General features: G+C 43.5%; 2 protein-coding genes across 3 annotated transcripts; both read left to right on the forward strand.

The window, feature by feature from the left end:
* Positions 1–452: 452 nt before the first annotated feature.
* Positions 453–3,853, forward strand: LOC148830236 (cystatin-B-like). Its single transcript, XM_088920760.1, has 3 exons — positions 453–659; positions 2,606–2,707; positions 3,606–3,853. The coding sequence occupies exons 1-3, from the start codon at positions 588–590 to the stop codon at positions 3,732–3,734; spliced, it is 303 nt and encodes a 100-aa protein (XP_088776886.1). The 5' UTR covers positions 453–587; the 3' UTR covers positions 3,735–3,853.
* Positions 3,854–6,593: 2,740 nt separating this feature from the next.
* LOC148830237 (cystatin-B-like) lies at positions 6,594–10,254 on the forward strand. 2 transcript variants are annotated; one of them, XM_088920762.1, is made up of 4 exons: positions 6,594–6,705; positions 8,187–8,258; positions 9,289–9,390; positions 10,005–10,254. In XM_088920762.1, exons 2-4 carry the CDS (start codon positions 8,187–8,189, stop codon positions 10,131–10,133), a joined length of 303 nt encoding a protein of 100 aa, XP_088776888.1. In that variant the 5' UTR covers positions 6,594–6,705; the 3' UTR covers positions 10,134–10,254. The 2 variants fall into 2 exon arrangements, with proteins under 2 accessions (XP_088776888.1, XP_088776887.1); XM_088920761.1 differs by lacking the exon at positions 6,594–6,705 and having other exon boundaries at positions 8,055–8,258.
* Positions 10,255–11,946: the final 1,692 nt, after the last annotated feature.

Genomic DNA, 11,946 nt, shown 5'->3' on the forward strand with positions numbered 1-11,946 from the left:
TCTAATACTACTCAATACTACGCTTACAAGGTGAAAATGGCAATATTAATTAAACTCCGTTAAAAAAACACAATTGATGCATATAAAAAGTAGCGTATTGTTGTTGTTTTTTGTTCACTTGTCTTTTTGGATACCCTTTTTTCTTTGTATAATTTGATGTTCATTAAAACTTCGGGAACTCGAGCGCAGACCCAATTCAAAAGGCGAACAGCCGCACGAGCTAGGGTAAAACCGACTGTGACTGGGAAAACGTGGGGAGATACAGAACGCTTTGTCTTTTTTACCCCCATTTACTTTAAAAATTCAAATGTCTTTATTTTTAAAATTCGAGCCAAAGGCTTGTCATTTTGTCATTTCTGTTTCTACAGAAATTAGTAAAAAAAAAAAAAGCGTTTCATTTTTCAAACGATGTCTTACCTCCCCGGCTTGGGAAGAATGGTACAGTCCGGTAAAGTCATGTGATCCAGGCCGCCTCAGAGACAGGGAAGTGTCAGTGGGGTTTTTTTTTTCAAGTTAAGTGCGCAGTTGTACCTCTACTGCGGGAGTGTTTCATTAATTACTGGTCCATCACTGCTCTTTTTGTCAAGATGCCTATGTTGTGCGGAGGAACCAGCGAGGCCAAACCCGCCACCCCAGAGGTGCAAGCGATCTGTGACGAGGTGAGTGTTGAAGTGGAATTTGAATTGTGAGTGGGTCGGGATGAGCCCTTTAGGTACTCTGTGCAAGTCAGTTTTGTTTTGTTATGTTGTCATCATTGTCGCTGAAGTTCTTGTGTTGGAGTTATCTTGAGAGATGAAGAAAACATCTGGATCTTGGCATTGCGTGGGACGGAATATTGCAGCTGTCCTTGCAGTACCGAGACAAAATAAAACGTTGCAAAGTAATAAAAAAAGTCGTATTTCAGTTTGAAATCTCATACACTGTTCAGTATGCTTGCAGATTATTTATTCAAATATTTTGTGTTTTTTTTTTTTTAGTTCTTTACTGCTCCTGAGACTTTCGTTTCAGTGGAGAAAGCGACAGCGTCAGGCGTTTCTCTAAAATCCAGTAGTCATCGGCACGGTTAGGACTGACTAAAGTGTGGTTCACACAGCGCACACATCTTGTCCCGATATTTAATGCGTCTGCGCACGTCCTTAGGGCATCTAGTGATTGTTCTTAATAACAGACTTGCCTATCTGAAGAAGCATTTCAGCTTGTAGAGATCATGCCCATTGGCTGGTTTACCTGTATTGGCAGAGGGTCATTTCCACGAATCCGAGTATTTAAGTAGAGGCATATGCACGCCAGCACTTCAAGCTAATGCATAACGCCAGCAGCTCGATCGCCCTGCAGCTCACCACTGGCAGCCCCACTGGAGCTCAGCAGGTGTGGGCCTGGCCAGTACCTGGATGGGAGACCTCCTGGGAAAGCTCTGGTTGCTGCTGGTAGAGGTGTTAATGTAGAAAGGTGCTATTCTTTGGATGAGATCTACAGTGCAAAAGTATTAGCCCTCTTCCTGATTTCCTCTGTTATTGCATGTTTTTGACACTGAATGTTTTCAAGTCTTCAACCAAAATCCTAATTTTGGATAAAAATTATTTTTCACCTGAGTGAACAAATAACTCCACAGTGAGAACATCATACCAACAGTCAAACATGGTGGTGGTAGTGGGATGGAGTGGGGATGCCTTGCCACCTCAGGACCTGGGTGACCTGCCGTAATTAAAGGAATCATGAATTCTGCTCTGTATCAGAACATTCTTAAGGTCAAATGTCTGTGAGCTGAAGCTGAAGCATAGCTGGGTCAGGCACACAAAAGCAAGTCCACATCAGAATGGCTGAAAAGAATCAAAATGAAAGTTTGGGAGCGGCCGAGTCCAGGTCCGGACCTAAACTGAATCGAGGTGCTGTGGCAGGACCTGAAACGAGCAGTTCATGCTTGAAAACCTGCCCGTGTTTCTGAATTAAAGCGGTTCTGCGAGGAAGAGTGGGCTAAAACTGATACTGAATTATGGGAAGCGTTTGCTTGCAAGGTGGCACAACCAGTTAAGTGTAAGGGGGCAATTACCTTTTCACACAGGGCATATGTGTGCTGGATAACTTTATAAAATATATAGAATAATAATAAAAGTGTTATTTGTTCACTCAAGTTCCCTTTATCTAATATTAGATTTTGTCTAAAGATCTGAAAACATCCAGTGAGATAAATATACAATAACAGAGGAAATCAGGAAGGGGACAAAAACTTTTTTGCGGCACTGTAAAACTGAGGTCCTGACTCTCCATGGTCGTTAAAAATCCCAGGGTGTTTCTCAAAGAGTAGGGGAGTTACCCCTGTCTCCTGGTCAAATTTCCCCCTGGGAAATCTCCTTTACCCGTCATGGCCTCCTAATAACCCCCCTCTCTGAACTGGCTTCATCACTCTGCTCTCCTCCCCACTGAGAGCTGGGGTGTGGGGAGTGGACTGGTGCACTATGGCTGCCTCACATCATCCAGGTGGGGCTGCACACTGGTGGTGGAGGGGATCAAGTGCTTTGAGTGTAATGTCCCTATATAAGTGTAAGGAGTTTTTATTAATAATAATAATAATAATATTATTGTTATGGTCGCATGTACTTCGTAGGTGAAGGTCCAGGCGGAAGAAAAGGCTGGAAAGAAGTTCCAGGTCTTCACTGCGAAGGAGTTCAAGTCGCAGGTGGTGGCTGGGACCAATTACTTCATTAAGGTAGGAAAAATCAAGCTCATGGCTTTTTCTAAACACTTTCACTAAGTTAAACTCTCTTTTTTTTTTTTTTACCTGGCACGTGCAGTCCATGTGCCATTATGAATTTGACTGGTTTCATCCAGAGTGGATTGTATTTTGTACATCAGGCTCTCTTACTGAAACAGTGTGGGAGACACACCTTGCTCAAGGCTACAACAGCAGTGCCCCACCTGGAATTTGAACCCACAACCTCCCACTTACAGTTCCAAAGTTTGGACCACATCTCCACACTGCTATTTCCAGTCATTCATTTCCTATCCATTTCTTCCAATTCGGAGTCGTGGAGGAGCCGGAGCCTATCTCTGTAGGCAACAGGTGTAAGGCAGGATACAGGATGCGCCCTGGAACGGGAAACCAGCCCCTCGCACAACCCACACAGACACACAAGCACTCGCACCAGGGCCCAGAAGCCAGTTAACCTCCCAACATGCCTCTGGACTGTAGGAAACCTAGGTGAACATGGGAAGAGCGTACAAACTGCACGTGGGCGGCGCCCCAGGAATTGAGCCCAGGGCTCAGTGCTAACCACTGTGTCATAGTGGTGCCCCACTGCTGTTTCATTCTTAATAAAAAGACAACCCCGACTCTCTACCTTTTGAGTGCAGCGAAACTAGCCTGCGGAGATAGTCAAGTCTTTTTTTTTAAGACTGTAGTTTAAAAAGAAAGGGGGGTCTTGCTCAGGCTTTCACTTGGACGGTTGCACTTTCCAGGTACGGTCAATCATGCTGCCTCAGGTTTGGTCATCCCGGAGAATGGCTGTCTCGCCTCGCATCTTGCTCAGTGTGCACGTTTGGCAGAGTATTTCTGGTGGAGAGCCCCCCGAATCTGATGCCCTCACTTGCATGTTTCTCCGTCGTAGGTGTACGTGGGAGGAGAGGAGTACCTGCATATCCGTGTTCACGAGACCCTGCCTCATGTGGGATCAAAGCTGAGCCTCGAGAATGTTCAGACCTCCAAGGCCCAGCATGATGAGATTGTGTATTTCTGATCCTGCAGTGCTGTTGTCCAGAGCCTCACAGTGAGGAATGCTGTCATTTATCACTACGCTTCCAGTATGTTTTGTAATCATGCAGTCATCTCTGTTACACATTAAAATTAAGTTTCAAAGACCTTAGAATACCATCGTCATTATTTTTGTTCTGGGACATTTTTGGGCAAGGGGGATGGGTTGTTAAAATCTGTAATCTTAGTTTTAAGACTCTTTATTCTTTCTAGAAGAGCGTATTCTGAATGGAGTAAAAACTGCTCGACAAGGAGGGGCAGGGCTAGAAGTGCTCATTGATCTCACGGTAGATGCCATTCTGTGCTGTGATTTTGGAAACACTGTTTTCATTTTCCCCATGACACTTTTTTTTTCTCCTCCATTACCTGTTATATTTTGCCTTTGGCAATATTTACTGAAGGAGGAGTAAGAGGATTGATGGATTATTCACATTGCTGCTTGTGCTTAAGGTACACACAGTCAGGAATTGTGGAGAGCAAAAAAAACGATTTCCTTCTCCTGCAACATGGTGAAACATGAAATGGAAACGCCCTCTTTTTAATGGATGACTTCTGTAAATGACTACTTGTAGGATGTTTTGGTCACAGTGGTTGCTGGTGAATGATTATCAACATAATGATTGAATCCACAGTAAAAACATACTTCCATGCCCAACCCATCAAAGGTACAGGGAAAGCTCCAAGCTGGTTGCAGATATTAGGTGAAGGAGTGCATGTGGTCTAGTCTGTCAAACCAGCTGGTCCTTTTTAAAGACTTCTTATTCAATGTTTTGTTAAAGACACTGAAAAGTACACATGCTATTTTGATCTGAGCCAAAAGGCAGAGAAGCGAAAGACTTTTGAAAGAAGCAAAGACTGAAAAGTAGTTGTAGAAAGTGTGTTGCTCCATTTAAAGTGACTCCAGTAGACTGACCTGTTATTCTGGGATGCATATGAATCGGAGAACAGTGGTGACCACATGTGAGATGGGAGACGGCTTTAGAGACATGAGAAATTTCACCAATACCCACTTAGAGCCTTAGAGCGACTCCTCCCAATGAAATCTCAGAGTCTTGCGCAAAAGTTGTCTGATTCCCAAGTTTGAATGGCAGCACAAATGTGTATTTGATCAAGATAGAGCTCCAGATGTAATGCTTTTTTAACTCAAAGTCCATAGGCCATCCGTCTCTGTTTAGAGTGAAAGAGTCTTTCCACAATTATTTTCTTAAATGAACTGATAAGCCCTTTCTAAATCTCTCTAAAAGGCGTCAGTTGAACAAATATATTTGAATCCTCAGTTCAGTCGTTTACTGGGTGCCACCCATGTTGGATAAAAAGCCCTTAACAGTTTTTTTAAATTTAATTGCAACAACAAAAAATACATACAATACAACATCATCAGGGGTACACAATACAGCGGCATTTTACAGAAAAAGATTAAATGACGTAAATAAAGATAAGAGAACCAAAGCTTTCGTGTTCTTACATTTAGAAATAGTTTGGAGATACGCCCCATTTTTCTATTTTAAGTGTTCAAATGTAGGTCTCTTCCCAGACCATTTCATTTTATGTATATAATAATGTGTATAATGACAAATAACATTTTTGTATTTTCTTCCAATGGGACTAAAAAGTAACATAACATCTCTTTCTCTTAAAACAAATGTCAGTATGTGAAACCTTCTTTTTTCTAATTTTGCAGATTGATCCAGAATTTTACAAACGGAACATAACCAAAACAACAACAAGAAACAACCAAAACAAATGCTGTTTCTGGGCTGCCTTTGCAAAAAAACAGTTATCATCTGTTTTAATTTTAAATCTATGCACAACATGAAAAAAGGTCCTTAACTATGCAGTGCCAAGAGTTTTATCTCTCTAAAGAAAATATTGAAGATGATGGTCATTAAGACGATTCTTCTTCTTATTGTTGTTGTTTGTTGTTTTACCTTTGCTTCGCTTTTCCAATTTCTACCACTACTATTCTGGTTTTACCTCTCAATAATGATTACAAGACATTGTGTACTTCTTTAGCCATATCACTCTGCAACTCACCACCGGCAGCCCACCGAAGCTCAGCAGGTGTGGGCCTGGTCAGTACCTGGATGGGAGACCTCCTGGGAAAGCTAAGGTTGCTGCTGGAAGAGGTGTTAGTGGGGCCAGCAGGGGGCGCTCACCCTGCGGTCCATGTGGGTCCTAATGCTCCAGTATAGTGACGGGGACACTATACTGTAAAAAGGTGCCATCCTTCGGATGAGACGTAAAACCAAGGTCCTGACTCTCTGTGGTCATTAAATTCCCAGGGCGTTTCTCTAAAAGAGTAGGGGTGTTACTCGGTGTCCTGGCCAAATTTGCCCCTGGCCTTTACCAGTCATGGTCTCCTAATTACCCCCATCTATGAACTGGCTTCATCACTCTGCTCTCCTCCCCACTGAGAGCTGGTGTGTGGGGAGAGTACTGGTACACTGGTGCCACATCATCCAGGTGGGGCTGCACACTGGTGGTGGTGGAAGGGATCCCCATGACCTGTAAAGTGCTTTGAGGGGAGTGTCTAGAAAAGCGCTATAAAAGTGTAAGGAATTATTATTTTTATTATTATTATTATTATTTACACAATACCTTAATTTCCTAATGCCTTACGTGTGTTAATAACAGGGAGATTTCAATATTATTGTTCTGAAATCCCTCTGTAATAATAATACCCCTTTGGTTTCCCTTGATGGCTAGTTTAGTTCGTTAGCAGGAGCAGTACTGTGCACTCAGGCGCCTGCCTGGGCACCCCGGCGGGGTCTTCGCGTCGGCCTGCAGGTTCCCAGCTGGCATTCAAGAGGCGTCACGAATTGACTTTCCGGTTAGCTGTTCACACCAATATCAATGCGAATAGGAATTTACCGCAGCTTGTGACAGGATAGACAGCTTTCAGCAATGATCCCCAGCTCCATCAACAAGACTCGCGTCGCCCCTGGCGTTTTTTTCCAGTAAGTTCAAAGGCTGCGTCTGTAAAATATGCAGCAATTCTGGTGTGAATTCTCTTTTTTGTTCAAGCCGGTCAGCTGCTTTTCTATGCAACCAGGAGAGCAGTGAGCAGTGTTTCCTAGATAATTTTGGTTTGGGTTTTTTGACAAGTTGTAGCGACTCGGCGGCTGTGAGAGAGGGCTGATGGCTGGGGCACACTCGGCAGGAGAGTCAGTAGCAAAGGCAGCTCAGACTGCTGATATTTCATGAGGAAGTCTGAGAGAAAGAGGGCCACCTGTGGACGAAAGAGCATGCCCCTCGACTGTGATGTCTGTGAATTGGTTTGAGATTCAAGGCAGAGCTGCTCTGAATCGGTTGAGTGCAAATGTCAATCCAAGGCGTGAGCACTTTCAGCGAATACTTCATAGAGAGGGATACGATGGTCGGGTTGCAGTGCTTAAACCCCTTATTACACCTGAGAAAATGCACTTCTGTGAGTCAAGTGGTGCAAAGAGCAGAGGCAGTGGTCTACTGAGCAGTCATATGGTGAGAGGAGTCATCCTTCCCCTTTTCCTCAACATGTGGATGAGTGTGCATGTCACAGGCCAGGAGAAGCCTATACTAGCACTGAGCCCCTCACTCGGTTTGAATAAATAACACTTCGGAAGTTTTAGAATTGCTGTTCTCACTGACACCTTGAATTCGTTACTGGTGGCCGATTATTCGATGTGCTGTAACCCGCAGGTACTGTCCGTGTCCGGATGTGTTGCAAACCGGCGATTCAAACCCTTCATTTCCACCATTAGTACTGGTTCCGTGTCTCTTACCCCCACCACAACCAACCTGTCAGCAAGTCAGCCTGTAGCTGAGAGCAGCCGTTTGAGGAACGCAAATTCAAGCTGTCGTGCACAAGGGAGCACCAGGCTTGGGATAAAACTGTATATCCAAGGGAGCTCCTGTAACAGCACGTTGTGCCAATGTACGGTGCCCGCTCCCTACGGGACTTACTCAGATTTGTAATGGTCTTTGAGGACGTATAGGTCTGAGGTTCTGTTGTTTACATTTCTGGGTACTGGTTCTCCTTTACTTATTATTATTATTATTATTATTATTATTATTATTGAATGTTCAGTAAAGCTTGGGGAAAAAAAAGTGAGACTTTGAGTTTCAGTTCTCATTAAACACTGGAGAACTCCAGTAGCCCCAGCCCCGTTTTGCATTTCGCATTTAATTAAAAATTTCAGTTGAACAATTGCATGTTATAATTTATAATATTGCACAGGAATCTGTGACAATCGATTTTATTTTTCAAACGAGGTCTCGGCTCCCCGGCCTGGGGAGAATGGTACAGTCCGGTAGAGTCATATGATCCAGTGCGCGTCAGAGACGGGGAAGTGTCAGTGTTGTATAAAGTGCGCTGTGCAGTCTGTACAGTGCAATCACAGATCTGCTGGTAGGGTGTGTTTCATTCTTTACTGGTCACATCACTGCTCTTTTTGTCAAGATGCCTATGTTGTGCGGAGGAACCAGCGAGCCCAAACCCGCCACCGCGGAGGTGCAAGCGATCTGTGACGAGGTGAGTGTTCAAGTGGGAATTGAAATTGTTCGGGGGGACTTGAATTCTGTCCGAACTTAATTGAGTGGAGTAGGATCAACTCTGAAAGTACTCGGCACAGGTGAGTTTTATTGTTATGTTGTTATAATTGTCACTGAAGATATTGTATTGGAGTAAGTCCTCTTGAGAAATACAATATTTAATATCCTGACAATGACTGTTCCTACTTGTGATGAAATACTTCAGCTAAGCTGCATCGCCGAGACCAAATGTTATTATACTTTTGGTATTTCGGTTTGAAGCCTCAAGCCTCATGCACTGTTCAGTATGCTCACGGATCTTTTATTCAAGTTACTCTCCAGATGTTTGCTTTTAAAAAAAAAAAATCCTTACTGCTTTCATCAGCAGAAAAAGTGTTGGGTGCGATAAAGTTATGCTTCTCTCTAAAATGCAGAACGTTTTGTGACGGAGTCATCGTCATGGGTTAGAACTGACTAACGTGTGGTTACCAGCTTATCCTGGTCTTTATCATGCATCCACTCGCGTCCCCAGGACATCTGCTGATCGTTCTAAATAGACTAGCCTATCTGAAATATTTCCTTTAGCAAATCACCTGTAATGGCTACATGGACACACAGTTTTCACTGTATTCAGCATAACCGCACTACTTGTATATATGGCCTACACCATGGACACATAGCAGCTCTACTCACATTGAGTTTTATTCCGTTTCTATTACATCTATTATTATGTAACCTTATTTTCATAACCTCAGTTTTGTGATTCTTGTGATTTTTGTGAGCTCGCAGAAAAGACATTTCATTGCCAGCAAATACTGCTGCACGCTGTATTGTTGTGCATTTGATAGATAAACTTTGATATGAAATAGCAACACAGCAGTCTTGCCAAACGACCAGTTTACCTGTACTGGCAGAATGGGAGTATTTAAGCAGACTTGTATGCACACCAGCACCTAGAGTGGTCCTGAACCTTGACCCAGGTGTAGTATCTCCTGAAGGGTAACACAGCCCTGGTCGCATGTACTTCGTAGGTGAAGCCCCAGGTGGAAGAAAAGGCTGGAAAGAAGTTCCAGGTCTTCACTGCGAAGGAGTTCAAGTCGCAGGTGGTGGCTGGGACCAATTACTTCGTTAAGGTAGGAAAAATCATGCCTGTGGCTATTTTGAAAATCGCAGACAGTTAGACTTTTTTTTTCCTGGCCCCTGCAGTCCATTTGTCTGCATGTTTGTCCATTTGTCATTATGAATTTGGTTTTATCCAAAGCGGCTTATATTGGTACACTTGCATACCTCAGGCTGAGGCTGATACATTTGACTGAAACCGTGTGCGTGACGCACTGTGCTCACAGCAGTGTCCCACCTGGAATTCAAACCCACAACCTTTCACTTGCAAGTCCAGAGTCCTGACCACATCTTCACACTGTTATTACCTTCTTATTAAAAAAGACAACCTACCCAGACTGTTTGCATTTGAGTGCATTGGAAGTAGCCTGTGTAAATACTTTTTAGAATAAATGCATTTTTTAGAGTTTAATTTACAAATGGGTAGCATCTTGCTCAGGCTTTCACTTGGACAGTTATACTTTCCAGGTGCACATGAACGCATTGCCTCGGACAGTAATCCCGCAGAACAACTGTCTCACCGTGCACATTGCTCACTGTGCACGTTTAGTGGGGGTGTTCTGGTGGAGAACCCCCTGAATCTGATACACGAACGTGCATGTTTCACCATCTTGATTCTCCATTGTAGGTGCACGTTGGAGAAGAGGAGTACCTGCATATCCGTGTTTACGAGACCCTGCCTCATGCCGGGTCAAAGCTGAGCCTCCACAGTATTCAGACCTCCAAGGCCCAGCATGATGAGATTGTGTATTTCTGATCCTGCAGTGCTGTTGTCCAGAGTGAAGAATGCTGTCATTTATCACTACGTTTCCAGTACGTTTTGTAATCATGCAGTCATCTCTGTTACACATTAAAATTAAGTTTCAAAGACCTTAAAATACCATCGTCATTATTTTTGTTCTGGGACATTTTTGGGCAAGGGGGATGGGTTGTTAGGTTTTAAGACTGCCAACAGTATCATTTCTAGAGAAGTGTATACCGATTGGAATCACTTGTGCTCGACAAGGAGGGGCAGCAATAGAACTGCGGTTTTCTTTTCTGTCTTTTCCCATGACATTTAAAACTTTTGTTCGTCCTCTAAAACCTCTAAAATTACCCAAAGCTGCCTTTGGCAACACGTACTGAAGGGCGAGTGAAATGATTGATGGAGTTTTCCGTTGGCTGCTGGGGAATGCAGCCTGTGTGCACTTCCAGGGCGTAAGCCAGGAACCGGTGAGAGCACAAACCATGATTAATCAGAAAGCAGAAACACCCTTTTCTGATGGATGACTTCTCTAAACACCCACTTGCAGTGTTATGTTCCTGGTTTCGGCCACAGTCGTTGCTGGTGAACGATCATCAGCATAATGAATGAATCCACAGTAAAAACGTACTGTATGGCTGCACCGAGCACCTCAATGCCACATGAACGACTGCAAAAAGGCTGTAGCGCGTAGGTTTACGTTATATGGGAACTTTGAGTTCAATATTAGATGCTGTGATGAACTGGCTGTTAAAAAAGACCACATGCACAAAATGTTTACAGCAAAGTAAAACAATTGTATTCACAACAGCACCATTTAGGGTAAGCAGTGTACCGTGTGTAGCGGTCCTCCCCTTGCTAATACACTGGGCTTTCCTTGTGCACCACTGGCCACACATCTTGTAATTCCATGCCATGATACCCGCCTCTGGCTATAGCTAAGTCAGCAAACTGATTTCTGCACTAAACAGATCTGAAAACGGCCTCTGGTTCCTTGGCAAAATGTTCCAGTTTAAGTGGGGCACCACTCAAAGATCTGAGCACACAGCAAGAGTTACAAAATCCTTTTTACAGCCTTGCACCATTAGAGCTTCTAAAAAGCTTCTAAAAAGTCAGCTTGAGCCTTAGCTGCTCTCATTGTGGGACTCTTTGCACACAAGTCAGTGATTTTCTGTCACTTTTGTTGCAGAAAGTAGACGGAGGCCCTGCAGTATCGCTTTCCTGAAAGCATGTTAGTACTTGTTGCGGTGGTATGGTTATGAGAAAAGCACAGCCTGACATGATTAAAAGTACACAACCCCTTATTGGTATAGGCACTCTTTTCTTGCAGTCCTTAAACAGATGTTTCAGTTGACACCTGGCTAACATGTCTTTGCCATCACTTCAAACGGAGAAAGCAGTATGGTGAGCAAAAATGTCACAAGTCTCATCTTGTTTACTAGACCTTCTCTTCCTGCGCTAAAAACCTAATTAATGTGGTTGCATTTCCCGTACTAAAACAGTTGTACACTGCTGGAGAGGTATTCATACTTGATGTCAGGAACCAGTCAGAGGTTCAAGACTCTCATCTTGCGATCCTTATCTGTTGATAAAAATGCACTAAATAGATTGTGGGTGACTGAACATATCAGTGCTGTTTCATCTCCTGTCATACAACTTTTGTGTCAGGATTGTGTCCTTTATAAATTAGAACAGCTCTGTAAACAAGATGTGTTAGAGAAAGGGCCTGGAATGTGGTGCGGAAATTCCAAAAACGTTACAGCTGTATTCCATTTGCCCTGTGCGCGCAATTCCATAGAAAGAGGTGGATATTGTGAAAGGTCTATTA

Source organism: Atractosteus spatula, chromosome 7, assembly GCF_055471065.1.
Source record: "Atractosteus spatula isolate fAtrSpa1 chromosome 7, fAtrSpa1.hap1, whole genome shotgun sequence".
Lineage (NCBI taxonomy): Eukaryota > Metazoa > Chordata > Actinopteri > Semionotiformes > Lepisosteidae > Atractosteus > Atractosteus spatula.